We start from the raw sequence: 20,788 nt of genomic DNA, 5'->3' as shown, positions 1-20,788 counted from the left end.
TGAGGAGGCAGTGAGTGGAGGGAGGAACGGGGGGGGTGCTTAAGACAATGACATGGTGGGGGGGAAGGGAGGTGCAGAGGGGGGTGCCCGGGGCAATGCCCATGGTGGGGGAGGGAAGGCCAGTGGGAGTGCCCGGGGCAATGAACACGGTGTGGGGGGAGGGGAGTGAAGACGGGGCAGAGGGGCGCGCAGGCGATAGGAGGCCACGGCCCACGAGGCGGGGCAGAATCAGCAGCGAGAGGCGCCCGCTGGGCTCAGGGTCCCGCAGCTGCAGCGCAAGACAGACTCCCCGCCAGCCGGAGCCGGGCCGCTCTCCTCCAATCAGCGCGCAGCAAGGGCCGGGGGGCGGGGCTGCCGGCGACAGAGAGCTGCTGACAGCGGAGGGGGCGCGGGAGCCCCTCGCTCACCGCGGGCTGCAGCCACCGAAGCGGCTCGAGCCCTGGCACCTGCGCAGGGAGGGGGGCGCTGGCTCCGGACACGCGGGGTCCACGCTGCGGAGCCTTCCCGGGCGCTCTCGCCATGCACCTGGACTCGGCTCGGGGGCCGGCGTCTCGCTGACGGGGGGCAGGTAAGTCACCCGGCTCCGTGCCTGGGGCGATCTCCTCCTGCGGCGCGTGTCTCGCTAGCTTTGCTTCTAGCCCCATTGCCCGCCCGGCGCGATGGGACTGAAAGCGGCACCGACGGCGGCGAAAACCTGCCCCCCACCCTTCTGAGCCTCAGGTATGGTCCCCTGGGAGGGCCTTAGGGCACTTGTCTTGGCAAGTTTCTCTTTGGTCACTTCAGGCACCACTGGACGTAGCAGCTGTTTTAAAAGGAAAATTATGTAATGAACATTGAAAGGGCTGAGACTCACTTATTAACTATTTAGAAAATGCTGTGAAAAGGCCGCTATGCAACCAAATTTTGCTTCCCTTATTCAGCTGGCCAGGTTTATGGAAATGAGGAACTAGATTTGACCTATTGATTCTCCAAACTCCCACAGTCCCTTGGCTATGGGTCTAAAGCGTTGCTGAGTACATTGTTGATTTGCTCTCAGACCTGAAGGTACTTAGCATTTCCCAGGTTTAGGGCACAGATTTTTCAACAAAAGAAATTTGACAGTTCAATATAAACTTGTCTGTAGTTAGGACTGTTACCAAATGCAGCTCAGTTTAGGGAACCAACAAACTGTTGGTTCTAGACTTAAGTACCAAACTGGTAGATGATTATAGACATTCCTGGTGAACAACTATATCTGAGAAACTCTGTGCCCATCTTTGCCCTCAGGAGAAGCAGAGTATGGGAGGGGAGATTAGAAAGGACAGGATTAAACTTGAGTGGCATCTGTCATGCTTCTACATCATGATTTTAAAACTAGTACGAATTCTTTGAAATGTGTTAATTTTGTTTGTAGTAATTATTTGGCAAAAGAGGAGCTGATGTGTTCTTTGGCAAGAAGTTTACAAGCATATTTATGAATGTTGCAAATAATGAAAATCATATATTTGTAACAATAGTCTCATTGGGGTGTCAGGTTTATTATTGTTACTACTATTACACCTGTAAAGCCTGTATAACCTGCCTCTTGCTTCTCAATGAAAGTAAGAAACTGTGCAAGATTTTTTTAAATGATAAATATTCCAAGCTATTGCATAGATCTGAAAAGTGAGGAAAACTGTACAGTTTTTGTAGCAAACCTCTCTCATAGTTGTACTAGTATCCAGATTTCAGATACCAGATTCGTATCTCACAACATGACTGCTTGTGGTTTTTTTGTTTTGTTTATAGAGTTGCATTTGTTCATGCTTGCTGTGAGGGATGTTGTTTTAGGATTAGCACGCAGGATGAAAGTAAAAGGCAGAGCTAAACCCTGCTTGCTGGAGTTTCTCTTCAGTGTCTGCCTGGCTACTCTTCCCAGCAGTAGTGCCTGCCCCCAGCGCTGTGCCTGCTACGTTCCCACTGAAGTACACTGTACATTCCGGTACCTCAAAGCCATCCCACCGCACATCCCCCAAAACGTGGAGCGCATCAATTTAGGGTATGTTTAACATCTGCATTTTGTTAATGCTGTGCAGTTCACTTCCATTGCCTTGCAAAATGTTATTAGAGTTTTTGGATTTGGGTTAAAATTGATTTTAAACCTCCAAACATCTTTAAAAACTACTATTTTGCAGTATTTAGAATTCGTTACGGTGACAGCTGGTAAAAATGTTCTCCTAGACTGATTGAGAATTCAAAGTATCAGACACTATCAAGCCAGTTAAATAAATTAAGAATGATAACTTATAAAAACAAATTGAAAGCAAAATGTATTCAGTTTGAAGCATAATTTACACAAGAATAGACACCACAAAACAACACAAAAACAAAGCTAGAAACCCTATGTACAGTAGTCTTGTCCTCAAAGAGGTAATTTTATAAAAAGCTGCAGTTTTCTGACTTCTATCACTTTCACCCACTTTCCCTTTTCCATAACTATCAGTTTTCCACTATCAGGGACTTGAGTTTTCCACTACTTTTATGCTACCACCTTAAAGCACTTTGGAGTATGAGATTCAGTTTTTATACTTATCTGAAATTACTGAGTCTATAAAATTAAATTAAGGGCCTGTCTATACTGGCAAGTTACTGTGGTGTAACTTTCTCACGTAGGGGTGTGAAAAAAACCTCCCCCACAGTGAATATAGCAATTTACGGTGCTGTAAAGCACCAGTGTAAAAATTCTACCAGTGCTGTTAACTACTTCCCTTGTGAAGGGAAGCGCTTGAAGCCTGAGGCCCGGCACTCGTGGAGAATGGGTACGCAGGTAGGTGGCCCTTTGCTCCAGTCTCCCCAGCCCCAGAGCAGAGGGTGGGAGCTCAGATAGCTTCCCTCATCTCCAGAGGCTGCACTGAATTGGGGATGGGCCTGGAGGTAGTGTGTGGGTGAGGCCAGACAGACAGTTTGACAAGGCATTGCCTCTTATACCTGCTGCCCATGCATATCACAATATCCCTGATCATAACCAAAACTGAAAAGCCGTCAATATGGTGAAATTATTTGAGAACATGCCTTACAACGATAGACTCAATCTATTTAGCTTAACAAACAGCAGGTTAGGGAGTGACTTCATCACAGTCCATAAGTACAAGTTGGACCTTCCTGGTCCCGCACGCTCGGGACCTGACCAGTCCCTGATGAGGGATTTTGCCAGACTATGAGAGGTCATTTCTGGCCCCCCCGCCACTGGCCCCACTGCCCTGATGGCCCCTCCAGGCAGCCCATTTGGGGTGCACCAGACTTCAAGGCCCTGCTAGCTGCTCACTGCCGGCAGCCCACTGCCCTGCTGGCCCACAGAGCTCCCAGCAGCCAGCTCTCCACCAGGACTCTCTGGTCTTGGTCAAACCAAAGATGTTGCCAGACCAGAGAGTCCTGGTTTAGGATGGGTCATCCTGTACCTCCACAGCGAGCAGAAATTTGTTAATGGGCTCTTCACTCTACCAGACAATGATACAACAAGATCAAATGGTTGGAAGTTGAAGCTAGACAAAGTGAAGCTAGAAAAAGTAAAAAAGGAAATACGGCACACTTTTAAACGATGAGAGTAATTAACTAATGAAACCATTTACCAGTTGTTGTGATGGATTCTTTATGACTGGCTATTTTTAAATCAAATCAAGATTGGATTTTTTTTAAATGCTATTCTACTTTGAATAGGAATTATTTTTGGGAAGTTCTACAGCCTGTATTAGATAAAATTATCACAATCATCTCTTCTGGCCTTTGAATCTATTCATCTACTCTTTAGTTAATGCAACAGAAAGCAGTAACTGAACTGGCATGAAGAGTTATGACTTGTTATGACTTCATCTACTGTTAAAGCACTTTGATGGGACAACTTGGGGAACCTTTTATTTGTAGAAAAAGACCCCAGCGATCTTACCTTTCACCTGCCATGAATAATTTAAAAAATAATTTAAAGTTCAGTACATTATTGTAGACATCTACTGGCACTGAAGCTCTCTTTCTCCTACACAAGAGTTCAAAATGTCAACCTTTTTCTCATGTTCTTGTAACCATCTACTGCAGACATCACCACTACCTACTTGAATACAGTCCATATGAATCACTTTGTGCCAGACTAGCAAAATCTTTGATTTTTACTTGCTAAGAATTTGCCTTTTCAAATCAGTAATAAAATCTACTTGTTGTGCATTTGCAAAAGAAAGTTTTCTTTTGTTTTTTTTACTTTTGAACTTTAGCTGACTGACTAAACCCAGATCTGGAATGAAATGTTTGTTACAGTTACAACAGCTTGGTTAAACTGACCGAAACAGATTTTTCTGGCCTGGAGAAATTGGAGTTGTTGATGTTGCACAGCAATGAGATCCATACAATCCCTAACAAGACATTCACAGGTTTAAAAGCATTACAGGTAAGAACCGAAACTGGAAGATGGCCCTGTCTTAGTTTTGCTACAGAGATACAACAAAAGGTACAAATCAATAGGAACAGACTCATAATCCATCTAGTCTGGAGACCTGTTTCTAATGGTAATTCAGAAAAATATTTCAGAGGAAATCATGTTCTTCCCCTTCCCAGTGGATGTAATTTTGCAATACGGTACCCACAGGGGAAATTTCTCTGTCCCAGATAGGGATTCAGATACCAGAACAAGCAAAAAGGAAGAGCTTTGCCACAGAGCTCCTTGTATTACATCTTTGGTAGAAAAGTTCTCTACCAAAAAATGTTCTCTTGTTAATTTGATGGACTAAATAATTTTTAAATAAATTTTAAATCATTATTCCATCAAATTTTTCTTTCACCTGCCAGCATGCTCTAGTTTTGCAGCTTTCTCTCACTTCAGCCAAGAAAGTTTTCTACTGAAATAAAATGCTACATTCTAATAGTAATGGCCATAGCAGTTCCTTGGTGTTATAACAGTATATAAAAGACAGGTGTACAGAATTTGGTGCTTTAATATTTTATTTTAAGTAAGAAATAATCAACATACGACAATAGATATTTTAAATTTGCACATCCCATCATTTACACACAGACCCAAGCCAGTCTTTGCAGAGATTTTCTAGAATATTTTTAAAGGAAGGTCATATTTTTATTATGTGTATTACATGTTCAGAGGCAGTCCTGCCATTGGAGCTGCTAGTGAATTGCAATATTCAGAAATATTAGAAAATTGAACAAAATTAAATATTCCTCTCCAGACCAACACTGCGTGCAACTCACACATTAATTTGAAATTATAGACTATTAATTTAAAATCAGAGAATCTCAGATGAGAAGCCATGTAGGATGACTGCTACAACGTCTCTGGCTTTATTAGTGCATATTTCACTAGGGATGGCTCTCTCAGATTTCAGAGCATTTTGCATTTCATTGAACAGCCTTGGAGGATACACTAGAGCTCTGAGGGTTTGTGCACGTTTGTTTTTTCAGGAGTTCTTTAGCAGTTAGAGTAAGGGCGTGTCTACATATGGAGTTAGGAACTGTTATTTTTTAATAACTCCATGTGTGGGTACTTCTATTCCAGAAACCAAATTACTCTTGCGTTTAACCGGTTAACCAATTAAGTGGGGTGCAGTGGGGTTGGCTTCTGCTGCTGGCCCCTGCACTTGGGGCTTCTGCTGTCCTAAGGTTGCAGTCCTAAGCACAGGGAGCTGGCTTCTGCTCCCCGCCTCCCTGCACAGGACACCGGCTCCTGATTCCCACGGGGCTGGTGCAGCCCTCTGCCTGCGTCAGGCCACCAGCAGGGGGCTGCTCCCAGGTACGTTAATTTATACTGGTAAACATCATCTATCAAGGTTAACTAGTTCAGACCCCTAACTTTTACCTAACAGAGTAATAATAATGCAAAGTTGACTACAGAGTATTTAACAATACTGAAATAATATAGTTTATTAGATTTTTTAATCACTTTTTTCCCCACCAACAGGTTTTAAAAATGAGCTATAATAAAGTCAGAATACTTCAGAAGGACACTTTCCATGGCCTCAAGAGCTTGGTACGGTTGCATATGGACCACAATCAAATTGAATTTGTGCACCCAGAAGTTTTCTATCTTCTTACATCCCTCAGGCTGGTACACCTGGAAGGAAATTTACTTAAACAGCTTCATCCAGACACTTTTGTCACCTTGCGCTATATCCAGATATTTAAAACATCCTCCATAAAGCATATATACCTGTCTGACAACTTCTTAACTTCATTACCACAAGAAATGTTTTCCTACCTCCCTGAACTAGAGAGTATATACCTTCATGGAAACCCCTGGTCCTGTGATTGTAATCTACAATGGTTCGTAGACTGGGCAGAACAATGGCCAGGTACAGTCTGAGCTGAAAATTTTCTATTTTCTTATACCTTTTTATTAGATTGGTGACTTTCCTTAAACTCTTTACATCATTGTCTATTGGTTATAGGTACAGGGTGAGCCTAAAGATCAGGATTCTATCTCTGTCATTGATTCATGTGTCACCATAACTTCTGTAACTCACCATTAAAATGGAGAAAATAACTGCCAATTTTGAAAATGCTTTGAGATTCTTTGTTGCACTGCACTATAAGTGCAAAGTATTATGATTACCAATGAGTAAGGGATGGCTAGAAGCATCTTTAGAATAGTCTCTTTTTTAGGGGGCAAATTGGTAATTAAATGACTATGAAAACTAAGAGACTGATCATTACTAGTCTAACACTTTATTCTGTGACTTTCTGTTGATCTTCTGTGACTTCCTTGTCAGCGACTTAAAAAGTATTTCTTGCCACTCCATGGGGCCATGGTATTTTATTCTCTTAAGCAACAATGAATTATTTATTTCCGTTATTGTTGATGAGCAAGGGGTATTCACACGCACATTCATGCAAACAGGGAATATCTGAATGATAAGTGGTCTAGATGAATTGTCGTTAGTGGTCCCAATGTATTTCTAAGTTCAGCTGTTTCTAAATAGAGCCAATTTGGCAGTGCCAAAGACTGAATGTTCAAGAATGATTTATCCTACAATATTGAATTGTGTAATTGTCAGTGTATTTTACAATGTGATTATCAGAGCAAATAATTTTGCTGGTTTTTATATTTTTAGAGCATATTATTATTTGTAATTTTAGGCTCAGGAATAATAATTATTATTTACAAAAATTAGCAGCTTTCTTCAGACACACTTTGAGATAAAGCATAGCCAGATGATATTACCACACTACCACAACAGGATTGTCTTGTGGCTAAAGGAGAAGAAAGGCAACCTTGGATATGTCCCTTTGTTTTTCTAGGGCTTGCTGTTATTAAAATAAGGAAAGTAATAATTACCTCACAATGGTTAGCCTCAATTAATTAGGGCTATATTGTGTCTGACCAGAGGGAAAGCACACAAGTGAAGAAGAGGGATCAAGGAGTGTCTTCTTTTTGTTCCCCAAACAGGATCTGGGTACAATACAACAATGCCTCCTACAGCTCTTGCTAGATCTACATGCTTCCCAAGGCAATGCTGTGGCATGCTAATTAGCTGTGATAGCAATGCTGATCATGATGAAAGTTTCACTAATGGAATAGGAAACAGTTAAAATTAAGCTTGGTGATCATTAAAAAAAAATCACTATTGTCAGTATTTTTTAACCCTTTATTCAAGGAAAGATCTTTCAGCAAAATACAAGTCATTCTTATAGTATTAGAACTAGTATCACAAAAACTTACATTATTTTTTCCTCCCCCTAGATATTATAAAGTGCAAGAAAGACAGAAGTTCTTCAAGTGCCCAGCAATGTCCAGTTTGTGCCAATCCAAGACATTCTAAAGGCAAACATTTAGTTAACATCTCATCTGCAGCTTTAGCCTGTAGTAGGCCAATCATAGACCCCTCCCTGAAATTGAAAAACATCACTGTGCCAGATGAAGGGGACTTCATTTCCATCTCTCCTGAAGATTTTATAGCTCCTATTGGAACCATAATGTTGAATATAACAGACCAAACAGGAAATCAAGCTGACTTAGTTTGCAATGTTCAAAAACCCACAAAAATGTCCCCAATCTCCTTTGATAAAGATGGTTATAATACAGTCCTCAAAGTATCATTTTCAACATTTCTGGTGTGTAGTATTAATTATGAATACATTCAACAGCTATGGAGCATATTGGCCCTATACAGTGACTCTCCCCTGAAACTTGAAAGGAATCTCTTACTGACCAAAGTGCCTTACACCAGTTACAAGTATAAACAGATGTACTCTGAAAATGAAGATGTTTTTACCAATGTAGAGAGTGAAGTGAGAGCTGAACCTTCTTGGCTGCTCCAAGATCAGGTGGCATTAAAATTAGACAGAATGGCAACCACACTCAGCACACTACATATTCAATATGTAACTGATGCTCAAATTGTCTTGCCCCGTGGTGATGAAAAACAGTTGAGACACAGCTGGGCCCTAATTTCAAGAGATAATAAAACAAGAACAGAACACTCCATTTTAGTGGGTAGAACCATGGAACTGGACTGCCAGGCATTGGGAGAGCCTTCTCCTACCATTGAATGGATACTAGCCGATGGGAGCAAAGTTAGAGCGCCATATATTAGCGAAGATGGGAGAATTCTAATTGCTAAAAGTGGAAAATTCACACTACAGACAGCTGATAGTTTTGACACTGGGGTTTATCACTGCATAGCTACAAATTATAACAGTGCAGATGTCCTAACATTTAGGATCACAGTGATTGATCCTTCTGTGGAACATGACCACATTAATGGGGCTCAGCTCTTGGCATTCATTGGTGACACACTCTACCTTCCCTGTCAGTCTGTTGGAGTTCCAGATGCATCTGTTAGTTGGATCCTACCTGACCACACAGTTCTTCATCATTCTGTACAAAACAAATATATTTTCCACAACAGTACACTAAAAATACAAGAGATGACAGAACGAGATAGTGGCTATTTTAGATGTGTAGCAGCCAATCAATATGGTATTGATTTTTTGATTTTCCAAGTACTGGGTAAAGTGAATGAGGCTGCTTCACAAGAACAAATGACAGCCCCAGAAGAAAATGAAGAGAGAGATGGATCTGGTCATGAGGCTCTTCAAGCTGTTACAAAGCGTAAGTATCCATTAGCTATTGTGCAGACTTCAGTAACAGTTAAAGCACCTACTGATTCTGCATCTAGAAATCAACCAATATGGAATAACTACAGAGAGATGACTTACAGACACAATGGAGACAAAATAAACAGACGGTTTAGGGGACACAGAAGAAAATTTACTTCCACAGCTAGGAGAATTGACCCACAGCACTGGGCAGCATTTTTGGAAAAAACAAAGAAGAATTCCACTTTGCCAGAAAAGCAAGAAAACGCTGCAATAAAATCACCTACACCACCAGACCATCTGTCCTCTAAGATGTTTGGGAATAAGGAAGAAACATCTGGTGACCATATACCCCCAGAAGAGGAATTTATGACACTACCATCTGAAACACCTACTATACCTACTTTGAAAAAAGTTTCAGCAATTGTTGTGACTGGAGAGCCTGATGCTACATCAAGAAATACCAAGTCTAAAACAGCTTCTGTCATAGTTACTGAGGCAGTAGCTACAACAGTTAGTCCCTGGATTATGCAGTCTATAAGATCCAAGACCAAACCTGCAATCACAAGACCAAACTCACTAGAAACTTCTGAATTAAATCAAACATCATTAACTATTATACAGCCATTAACATCATCTAGTTTAGTGAACAGTACAGCAAAAGACTTTAATGCTGAACACAGATTGGTATCTTTTGGGCAAAGTAATCAGTATTTACAAGTCAGATCTACAACACCAACAATCACCAACCTTGTAACCTCCCAGAACACAGTTGAAAAACCCAATTTATTTACTGATTCTATTTATAAGACTTCAACTAAATCAAATAATCAGTTTTCTATGGTGACAGCCAGTGAGCCAAACAATGAATTTGGTCACCTTTATTTTCACAGTACTCAAAAAGTAACAACTCCTAAATTACAACCATGGTCAACTAATATTACTCATCAACAGATTCAGATAATTAGAGATGCCACAACTAATACACCACAGTCAAGACAAAGATTTGGAAGACGAAGGAAAATTTCTGGTAGGAGACGAATTGTTAGACCAGATCGAATTCCAGTTATCAGAGGTCATAGGTATAATTTTGTGAGACAAGAATCCAATAGAGAAAGTACAACTCTGCTTTCAGCTATAGAGCTATACACAAAATGTCTATCATGTTTTCATCTCACAACACCTTCCCAAAGTTCTCTTGATCTGCTTAGCCCCAAAACACATATAGCCCCATCTTTGAAAGCAGTTATACCAGAACTCACATCCCAGCAGCCTACAAGTCAAACCACAGCATTCCTGGATGAAGAGAAAAACAGACCCACTGCAGAAGGAGAAAAAAGAATTCCCACAGTCGTGCCTTTCTATCATGAAAACACACAGGGTACCCTGCAAAGAGAACAAGAGGCCAATGCACCATTGCAAACATACACTGACAGAATCCTATCTTTTAGTGTCGGACTCCCTGCAACCGCAAAACAGACCCCTAATGTATCTATGGAAATTACAACTTCTTCAGATAGCAAGACACCCTCAGATGTTAAATCTGTTTCCCCAACCACTGAAACTTCTTCCAGAAATTTAAGAGGAAAAAATCCTTGGCACCATCTCTTTGGAAAGACACACATTCAAAAGAAGAAGTTACCCAGAAGACAAACAAGTACAGTGCCACCAACAGCAATACCCATCATGCTTCCTAAAACTACTGCCACACTATCCAAGGATAGAGTTTCTCCTTTACATTTAACAACTATATCAGTGAAAGTGAATCAAGCTGATGACCTCTTATCCCTAGCTAAGCCTATCAATCATGACAACAGTATGTCAGAGAAATTTACTCCCAGCCTCTCTTTTACGACTACAAAACTGCCATCTCCAGCCTATTTTTCTAAACAAGTAACTGTTATAAACAAAGAAATGAATGCAACAAAAACAGTACCATCATTTAGATATGTTACTCACACTGAAACTAAAATGACTAAAATCAAAGCATTCAGACCTGGAAGGAAGAGAGAGCAAAGAAGGAAAAAGCCGCAGAAGATTATGACTTCACAAAGCACTACTACTACAAGCAGTAGCACCACCACTGCTATGTCAGCAAATACAGGCTTGTACATCATGACAACTGCTAAGTCTTTAACTAAGCCCACCATCCCCATGCCCACTGAATCTCTTTATGAGAGCACAAGTTCAATCCCAATTGCAACTGTGCCTCAGCCGCAGATTCTTAGCACAAAAGATGTATCTAAAGGTTCACCTGCAACAGCAACACAAACACCACCACAAGCATTAACAAGAATTACAACAGTTGAGAACACTCAACATGTTGAGCTACCATCTGATGTTCTCATAACAGAAAAACTGGCCATTGCAATCCCAGCTGTGCCACCTTATTTGAAGCCTTTCAAAACCACAACAATATTACCTGCCCCATCCTTTGTAACATCTGAATCAGTGTCTGTTCAACCAACGAAAACTATCACCATGGTAAGTGAAAAACCACATCAGAAAGTGGGACAGAAAGTTATTCAGCAGAAATACACAGCAAAGGCAACATTTCCTGACAGAGCTGAGCTCAGGACCAAATCTCCTGCTGTAACTACCTATGTGATCAAACCCAGCATACATCATTCTACTCCATTAGCATCTCAAACAACAGAGACACCCCGCACAAGTACCTTACAAATGACCTTATCTCCCCTGTGGGAAAACAAGTTTTGGCATAAACTATCTCCTGAAGTTTCAGAAATAGGCAAAACATTAACAGCAAATACTCTGACTATATTAAAATCACCACAGAGCTCCTCTCCGTCTACTCCTGCATGGGGAAAGGACAAGGACAATTCTGTCAAAAGCTGGTCAGACAAGACTGCAGATCAAGAAAAGAACAATAATCGCATAGCCCTGGACTCCTTATATAGAAATAGATTGGAAAAGCCTAGAATAGTTGGAGGAAAACTGGCTGCTTTTACCGTCTTGGCTAATTCAGATGCCTTCATCCCTTGTGAAGCAACTGGTAATCCCCTTCCCACGATTCACTGGACTAAAGTGTCATCAGGTAAGTTTTTTATAAGCCTTCTTTAAAATGTTATCCTCTAGTATAGATTAGAAATAAGACAGATGCCAGGTGCACCATGCTGGGATAGTGCCATGCTTTAGGTGGGACACCAGGCATAAAGCAAAAAGATGAATAGTACATTTAGCTGACATGTAATAATAGCCCAGCACTGCACAGAGTAAGACGCTTTAGGATACATTTACAAAGTGACCCTTCAAGAAAAAAAGAGAAAAGGAAAAAAGGTCAATCTGTATTTAACAATGTTTAACTATGTTTAGCATCTGTGGACAATCACATAATTGTAGTGATGCTTATAAAGACCATGCTTATTATTAAGAATCCACCTGTAATAAAATATTATGCTTCACTGATGAGCAATTCTGCTTCCCCTTTATTGGAGTGTCCCATCCAGTGTGTAATTGATGCTTGTTGGTCCCTTAAGACATCCTTCACAATATACATAAACACATGCACTACTATTCCTTTCATTCCTGTTGCTATTTGTTACCCCTTTTAAGGAAAGCAGGCTAGGACAAAGAAAGTGTGCTCAGATACCACTGTGATGAGTTCAGACTACAAGCCCAGGCACCTGGATGGATGTGGGTTTTTGCTTGCAAATATTATTGTATTAAATAAAAATCAAAGTAATAATGGTTTTGTATGAATAATAATCAATTCTGTTTTTGTTAAATTAGGGATTGATGTGTCAAAAAGCAAGCGTGACAACAGGTTTGAAGTATTTGCTAATGGAACCCTCTCCATCCAGAATGTGAACATTCAGGACCGCGGACAGTACCTGTGTATTGCAGCCAACCAGCATGGCTCAGATCGGCTCCTGGTCACTTTGTCTGTGGTGGCATATCCCCCGAGGATCCTAGAGGGCAGGTCAAAAGTGATCACCATTCATTCTGGAAAGCCTGTGGCTGTGAAGTGTAGAGCTGAAGGTAGGCCCAACCCTACCATTTCATGGATTCTAGCAAACAAAACACATGTCTCAGAATCTTCTCCAGGAAGCAAGCAAGCATCTGTGCAACCAGATGGCACTTTAATAATCAAGGCAGCTACTGTTTACGACCGAGGACTTTACACGTGCATGGCTAGTAATCCAGCTGGTGCCGATACGCTGACAGTAAAACTACAGGTGATTGTGGCACCTCCCATTATTTTGGAAGAGAAGAGACAACACATTGCTGGAATTATGGGTGAAAGTTTGAAACTCCCCTGCACAGCAAAAGGAAACCCTCATCCCAGTGTTCACTGGGTCCTCTTTGATGGAACAGTAGTGAAGCCTTTGCATTTTGTAAATGCCAAGCTGTTCCTGTTTTCCAATGGAACCCTCTACATAAGAAACATAGCTCCTTCGGACAGTGGTAATTATGAATGCATAGCTACCAGCTCCACTGGGTCAGAGAGAAGGGTGGTAAATCTCACAGTGGAGCAGAGAGATACAATTCCCAGAATAGCAACTACATCTCTGAAAATGACTCAGTTGAATTTTGGGGACAGGTTGCTTCTGAACTGTTCAGCTACTGGGGAGCCAAAGCCAAGAATAATCTGGAGGTTGCCTTCCAAAGCAGTTGTTGACCAATGGCACAGGTAGGAACATGTCTTTGTGACTGAGCTCTTGTTTTGCATTTCTGCTGGTTTAACACTGCAGACCACAAATAATTGAAAGAATTCTTACTCAAGGTCTTGCCAAACAAATACTTAACGTAATATAACTGCTTAACTGATGCCAAACTTGTTTTTAACGTGACAAAAATAAGTCATCTCTGGTGACAGAAAATGTAATTTTATTAGTGTATTTCTAATACTAATGGCCCAAATTCAGCCCAGGCATAAGGGGGTGCAGACTAACTAAATCAGTGAAATTGCAATTTATTCAAGCAGTAGCTGAAATTAGATCATTTCATTCTGTTCTGATTTAAAGCCAAATCACCAACATATGCATGTCAGTTGAATGAGATTCAGATGTTAATATAAAATTGACACTACACAAGATATATATGTTGGACTAAGCTAAGCTTGAGGATTTTACTTTGCTAAAGCTTTTATATGCCATATGTACTGCAGAAGAGATTTAACATAAATCAATTAGATTAATGGCATCTCATGTCACAATGGCTGCAGAAAAACGCAATAAACTTACTATAAATCTGGTGTACATGACAATAGTAATTTTGCTTTGTAAGATTGCTTATTGAAATAAAACATTTTAGCAATGACAATGATAGTTTGTGAATGTAGTGCCAAGCAGTGATTGCTCAAATTGACACAGTTGGATAGCAGATAAATATTTAACTAGTAACAACTATCACTTTATTTTTATAAAAATAAAGAGCTTATTCATCAAGAAATCATGTAAAACAGTTTCTGCACAATAAAATCTAAATTTCATGGAGCACAAGTTGAGAAAGTTTAACAGTTACAAAATAAGTTTTCGTTGTAAGATTCCAAAGTTGCTAAAAATATGAAAAATATGAACACAGTTACTAGTTTATCTGCAAACAGGATCTAGTGAATATATTTTATTCTGAATATAGTGGGAACACTTACAAAACCATCAATTATAAAACCAGGGTTTTGATAACTCCGGCAACCTCTGACAGGTGCTTTAACTTCTGTATTTTATGGTTGAGTTGCCATGTCTTATATCCTAACCTGTTAGGGAATGAAAGCAACTAAGAGTGATTAGCACAGTTTGTTTTGACTATGTGCATACACCTCTTTCTAGCCATTTGCCTGATGAGAGATGGGCATTACTAAAGTATTCATTTTTTAACTTATACATTGAAAATATCCCTACAGAAAAAAATCTATAAAACTTCATTTACTGTATTAAAAGCAAAATCCCGTGAGTTTATAGTCCAATTACTGAAAGCTGGGAATAAATTTATTACACAGCCATGATACTGGCTAATTTGGCTTCACATTTTATATTGCTGGGTAAACATTAATGTTAGTATTATTGTTTCAAATGGTAAATAGCAGTTTAAAAGGCCCAATTCAATAATGACAGTTTACTTTTATTAAAAAAAAAACCCAAATAAATCTGCTGATGCTGAGTTGATTTCAATAAGTTTGCAGTTTATTGCAATGGCTACTAAGTTCACACACACAACATACTTGCTGTGAGTACTCATTTTATTATTACTTATTTTAATGGCCAGATTTGGCATTCCGCTGCTAGTGGAGAAGAACATGGTGGATGAGCTTTAGGTATAGCCTGTACTACGGGTGCATGGAAGAAACAAAGGGATATGCTCAGGTTAAGCGTAGATGGAACCTTGCATTTAATTATTATTTCTGAAAATCAGTAGACCAGGAGCAATTCCAGCAAGTATAAGTTACTGCTAGTCTCCAAGTGCCATTACTTGCTTGCAGTGCAAGAGAGCCTTGGCTTTCTATCTATATTCTGCATGCCAGAAAAGCTGTAGTATCTTCTCCTTTTATAGGCTGCTAGAAATTAAGATTCTTTTTTATTAAAGCCAGCCACTAAAGAGGAGCGAGAAACTCTGCTTCTCCTGTTTTCTGGGCTCTAGTTATTGGACAAAGGACATGGGGGTGTTCATCTTACAACTCCAGACTGAACCTTACTTCCCAACAAAAAGTTCAAGTTGATTACATTTCTCATTATATGAACAACTTCTATAATTCTAAAACCAATAATTTTAGAATTCCTCCCAAAGAGAGGCTGGTTGAGATCCAAAAGGTTGGCTGAGGAAAGGCTAAGTCTACTGAAGATGTCAAATAATTGCAATAATTGCATTTCCATAGTTTTCAGTTATATTGTAAAATTGAAAAAGTCATTTGATGCGGTAGAGCTTAGGCACTTGACAGAATTTGGTATTACAGAGTGCCTAGGTTCTGTGACCATGGAACAGCTAACCGCAGTTTCAGATGAACTGTGGTCCTCAAATTTTGGTGTGTAGCACGTTTATAATTTAGCCTAATTTTTTCTTTAGAGCAGAAGAGGTTGTCTGAAAGGCTGAAATGTGAGAAATGAAGAGGAAAAACAAAGTTTTCAATATAGCGTGCAACAAAAGCACACCCTAATTTAAAAAAAGGCATGATCACACAGTGTAAATCAGGGTGGTAAATACATTTTGATGGAAGGGGGGCACTCCAAGGATTTGGTAAGTGGTCAAGGGCCACGCACTTCCATCATACTAATGGAGGAGGTGTGAGATCTGGGATGGAGCTTAGGGTAAAGGATTGGGATGCAGGAAGGGATGTGGGATTTGGGAGGGAGTTTTAGTAAAGGAGGGGGTTGTGACTTGGGGCAGAAGTGCAGGAGGGAGTACAGGGTCTGGGAAGGGTACAGGACCAGGGGTGCAGAGGGATTGGGTTACATAGGTGAGGAGTGCAGGAGGGGGGCAGAGAATTGGGGAGAGGGAGGAGTTGTGGTGCTAGTGGCAGGCTCTGGCCTGGAGATGTTTACTTGGGTGGCTAACAGCCAGAAGTCCAGCTGGTTCCTCTGCCAGGATCCCTGCCTTCCATGCCCCTGCAGTGGCTGTGTATGGCTGAGTCTGGACACTGCTTGTCCAAAGTGGGAGGGGTACTTCATGCAGGCTCCCATGGACTGCAGTCTATGGCTTGGCAGGCCAGATGTGGTCCAGAGGCCATGTTTTGCCCTCCCCTGCTGTAGGTGAAGATTTTCTTATGCAATTGTCAAGTGTCTGAATTTGCCACTCTCTCTTTCCCAGTGTGCATTTTTCGTACAGAAGGGCAATATACAACTCTCACTTTACAACTGATAGCCAAGTAAGCATGTATTAAATAGGGAGCTGTAATAAATGGTTTCCAATTTAAAATTAATTACATGAAACTTTAATATGAATATATCGAAAAGATTGGATATTTGATCTTCAATGTTCATTTAATGAATGTTTATCCATATTATTTTATACATTCACTATCAGACATAAATAACTGAGTATGGCTCCACTCCGCCTCCCAAGTTTAAATAAGAGCAAAATAATGGAAAGAATGCGTGCCTGGGGGGCCTAATTTTACTCACTTGCACCACTGAGATGCCAAAGCTTTGCCACTGAAGTCATTAGAATTACATCATTGCAAACATTAGTGCGAGATCAGAATCAGACTCCAAGCACCACATTATTTGGTGCATTATGTTCTAACTAAGGTACGTGTAGACAGCAGAGGTATCCCAAAATAGCTACCCCATGTCTTTGAAACATGACTGTTATTTTGAAATATTTTTCAAAATAGCGGGCACACTATTCCAGCATAGCCCTCATTCCACAGGGGTTAAGGGATGTCTCGAAATAGCACGTAATTTCAAAATACAATCAAAATAAGATATGCAATTTGCATAGCACAAATTGTGTATCTTATTTTAAGTTTAGGGTGCTGTGTAGACACATCCTAAGTGTCATGCTGCTGGCATAGAGTGGCTCTAAATTCAGTTTAACCAGACAAGAGAAATCATCTCACTATAAGGATGGTCTTGCAGTGGCTGCTATACCATGTATTCCACTTGCTGCAGTCATCCTAAGGAAACAAAGTAGGTCAGGATGCCCTTTAATGCCATGCTGATCCTGGGTTGTTTTCAACCCCTTGGTGCTGGAGCAGCCATCAGGCTGTTCTAACACAAATGCAGGCAGAAAATGTCAATATGCACAACTGCTCCAGGAAGGAGACAGTGTAAAGGAGAGCTCTAAGTGTGCTGTGCACAGCTAACATAGGTCAGAGGATTGCTTTTTGGTTGAAAACCTGTCTACAAATTCTGGATCTCTCTTTCCCTGTTGTTCTGAAAGTACCCAAATTTTCTGACTTTCATGGTGCATAGCAATACATATTTTCCCAACCTTTTTTGTGGGGGGATTGAAGTGGATTTCATTGGTCAAGCAGGGGATAAATGGGTCCTGACAAAAATGGGTCTGTTGGAGAAAAATATTGATATTTATATTTTTGTTTCCTTAAAATTATGTACATGTACCTACAGCATAAGACAGGCACAGATTTAAGATATAGAAGAAAGCCACCATAGCACATTCACCCAGTTCAGTCTATGCATCTTCATGTCACTTACCAGGGCTTAGGGTTCTTCATCATGTGGCTACCTATTAATTCTTTTTTTTCTTCTAGAATGGGCAGTCGAGTCCATGTTTATCCTAATGGATCCTTGTTTATTGAGGCAGTCACAGAAAAGGATGCAGGTGACTATTTATGTGTAGCAAGAAATCGAATTGGAGATGACCTGATACTGATGAAAGTCAGTGTGACAATGAAACCAGCAAAGATTGACCAAAAACAGTATTTTAAAAAACAGGTACCATATGGGAAGGACTTCAAGATGGACTGCAAAGCCTCTGGGTCACCTGAGCCAGAGATCTCCTGGAGCTTGCCAGATGGCACCATGATTAATAATGTGATGCAAGCTGATGACAGCGGACACAGGTCTCAGAAGTACATTCTTTTTGACAATGGAACTCTGTATTTCAACAAGGTTGGAAAAGCTGAAGAGGGAGATTACACCTGTTACGCTCAAAACACACTGGGAAAAGATGAAATGAAGGTACACATTACAGTTATAGCAGCTGCACCTCGTATAATGCAAAATTACAAGACACATGCTAAGGTAAAAGCTGGGGATAATGCAGTGTTTGACTGCGAGGTTGTTGGCGAACCCAAGCCAAAAATATTTTGGTTGCTACCTTCCAGTGACATGATTTCAGCTTCAAATGACAGATATTTACTGCATATTAATGGTTCGCTGTCAGTCAGTAAAGTGAAACTATTGGATGCTGGGGAGTATGTATGTGTTGCCCGTAATCTTGGAGGGGATGACACAAAACTTTATAAACTGGATGTTGTTTCTAAACCACCCCTGATAAATGGTTTATATACGAACAAAACTGTCATTAAAACAACAGCAATAAGGCACTCAAAAAAGCAAATAGATTGCATGGCAGAAGGGACACCTTCCCCTCAAATTATGTGGATAATGCCTGACAATATTTTCCTAACAGCTCCATACTATGGGAGCCGAATAACAGTACACAAAAATGGGACCCTTGAAATTAGGAATGTAAGGCCTTCAGACACAGCAGATTTTATATGTGTGGTACGTAACGATGGAGGAGAAAGCATATTGGTAGTGCAGTTGGAGGTATTAGAAATGCTAAGACGACCAATGTTCAAAAATCCATTCAATGAAAAAATAATAGCAAAAGCAGGAAAAACCATCATATTAAATTGTTCAGTGGATGGAAATCCACCTCCTGATATCATTTGGATATTACCCAATGGCACACGAATTTCCAGTGGAGCCAGAATTTCCCAGCATCGCATCGGCAGTAATGGTACCCTCATCATTTCTGATCCTTCCAGAGATGATGCAGGGAGGTATCGCTGTGCAGCTAGGAATAAAGTGGGCTACATTGAAAAGCTGATCATCCTAGAAGTTGTCCAGAAGCCCATTATTCTTACTAATTCAAGAGGACTAATAAAGAGAATCACTGGGGAATCATTATCCCTCCATTGTCTCTCTGATGGAAGCCCGAAGCCAAACATTATATGGACAGTACCAAGTGGTTTTGTGCTAGATCGGCCTCAGATTACTGGGAAATACATATTACTTGAAAATGGTACTTTAGTTATCCAAGAAGCAACGATTCATGACAGAGGAAACTACATGTGCAAGGCTCAGAACAATGCTGGAGAGTCATCTATAACTGTTCCTGTAGTGACTTTAGCTTATCCCCCACGGATTACAAATAGACCACCACAGAGCATACGCACTATGACTGGAGCAGCAGTTCAGCTCCACTGTATGGCACTGGGAATACCAAAACCAGAAATCACATGGGAGCTGCCTGACCACTCTGTGCTTTCCCCAACTAGTAAAAGCAGATCATCTGGAAGTGAACTACTTCATCCCCAAGGGACATTAGTCATTCAAAATCCAAAATCTTCAGATTCTGGCATGTACAAGTGCACAGCTCAGAATCAGTTTGGCAGCGATTTCACAACAACATATATTCAAGTTGTTTGAAATGAGAAATACAGACTGAACAATTATTAAAAGTCTCCATCTGAACTGAGTTTATTTGTGGAAGAAATTTAATCAAAAGCAGCCATGAAGCATGTAGGTAAATCCAAATACATTTATAATAATCAATGTACAATGCTGAACACACACAGAGAACACATTTGGGGAAAAAAAATTGCATTGTGAACTAGCATGAATTTACTCAGTGACCAAAATAGAAGTCAATTAAAAAATAATAAGGCACTTTTTTAGTCATAAGTGAACTACTTGCTAAAAATGTATCTGAAAAATCTTCAGTAAAGAATGGACTTTTTTATATTAGTTTCTTATTGTCCCTCTTGTATCACTATAATAAGCATGGCAAGCACAATGCAAAAATATTTAAGAACAAAAAAGAGGAAAGTTTATTGTGATTTAAATTGCCTGATATGTATGAATATTTTGTAGTTATTTTATAAATATTTCACAAAAAATAAGAGTTTTGCTATTTTTAATAATATGACTTTCTATTCTTTTACAATGGAGATCTTTTCCCAGGGCAGTAGGAGAAATACAAAATGATTTACTAATGTTCTCTAAATGGACAATACGGTTCCTATTCATCTTTGTTTAAAAATTACAAAGCAATAAAACATGCTTATGAAAACACTCAAGGTTGGTATAATGTC

General features: G+C 40.2%; 1 protein-coding gene across 2 annotated transcripts; it reads left to right on the top strand.

The window, feature by feature from the left end:
- Window positions 1–256: 256 nt before the first annotated feature.
- Window positions 257–20,788, top strand: IGSF10 (immunoglobulin superfamily member 10). Of its 2 annotated transcripts, XM_006115948.4 has the most exons (7): window positions 257–568; window positions 1,768–2,017; window positions 4,264–4,393; window positions 5,912–6,302; window positions 7,691–12,103; window positions 12,799–13,699; window positions 18,215–20,788. In XM_006115948.4, the coding sequence occupies exons 2-7, from the start codon at window positions 1,782–1,784 to the stop codon at window positions 20,121–20,123; spliced, it is 7,980 nt and encodes a 2,659-aa protein (XP_006116010.2). In that variant the 5' UTR covers window positions 257–568; window positions 1,768–1,781; the 3' UTR covers window positions 20,124–20,788. The 2 variants fall into 2 exon arrangements, with proteins under 2 accessions (XP_006116010.2, XP_006116011.2); XM_006115949.4 differs by lacking the exon at window positions 257–568 and having other exon boundaries at window positions 1,882–2,017; window positions 4,221–4,393.

Source organism: Pelodiscus sinensis, chromosome 10, assembly GCF_049634645.1.
Source record: "Pelodiscus sinensis isolate JC-2024 chromosome 10, ASM4963464v1, whole genome shotgun sequence".
NCBI classification, from domain to species: domain Eukaryota; kingdom Metazoa; phylum Chordata; order Testudines; family Trionychidae; genus Pelodiscus; species Pelodiscus sinensis.
Note: the sequence above shows the minus strand (reverse complement) of the source record. Positions and strands in the feature narration are given on the sequence as shown.

Excerpts from the sequence above, each read along its gene's own strand:
- IGSF10 (XM_006115948.4), top strand. The coding sequence starts at position 1,782 with ATGCTTGCTGTGAGGGATGTTGTTTTAGGATTAGCACGCAGGATGAAA. Across the intron at positions 2,018-4,263 it reads GTGGAGCGCATCAATTTAGG|TTACAACAGCTTGGTTAAAC; the intron begins GTATGTTTAACA and ends TGTTTGTTACAG. Across the intron at positions 6,303-7,690 it reads CTGGGCAGAACAATGGCCAG|ATATTATAAAGTGCAAGAAA; the intron begins GTACAGTCTGAG and ends TCCTCCCCCTAG.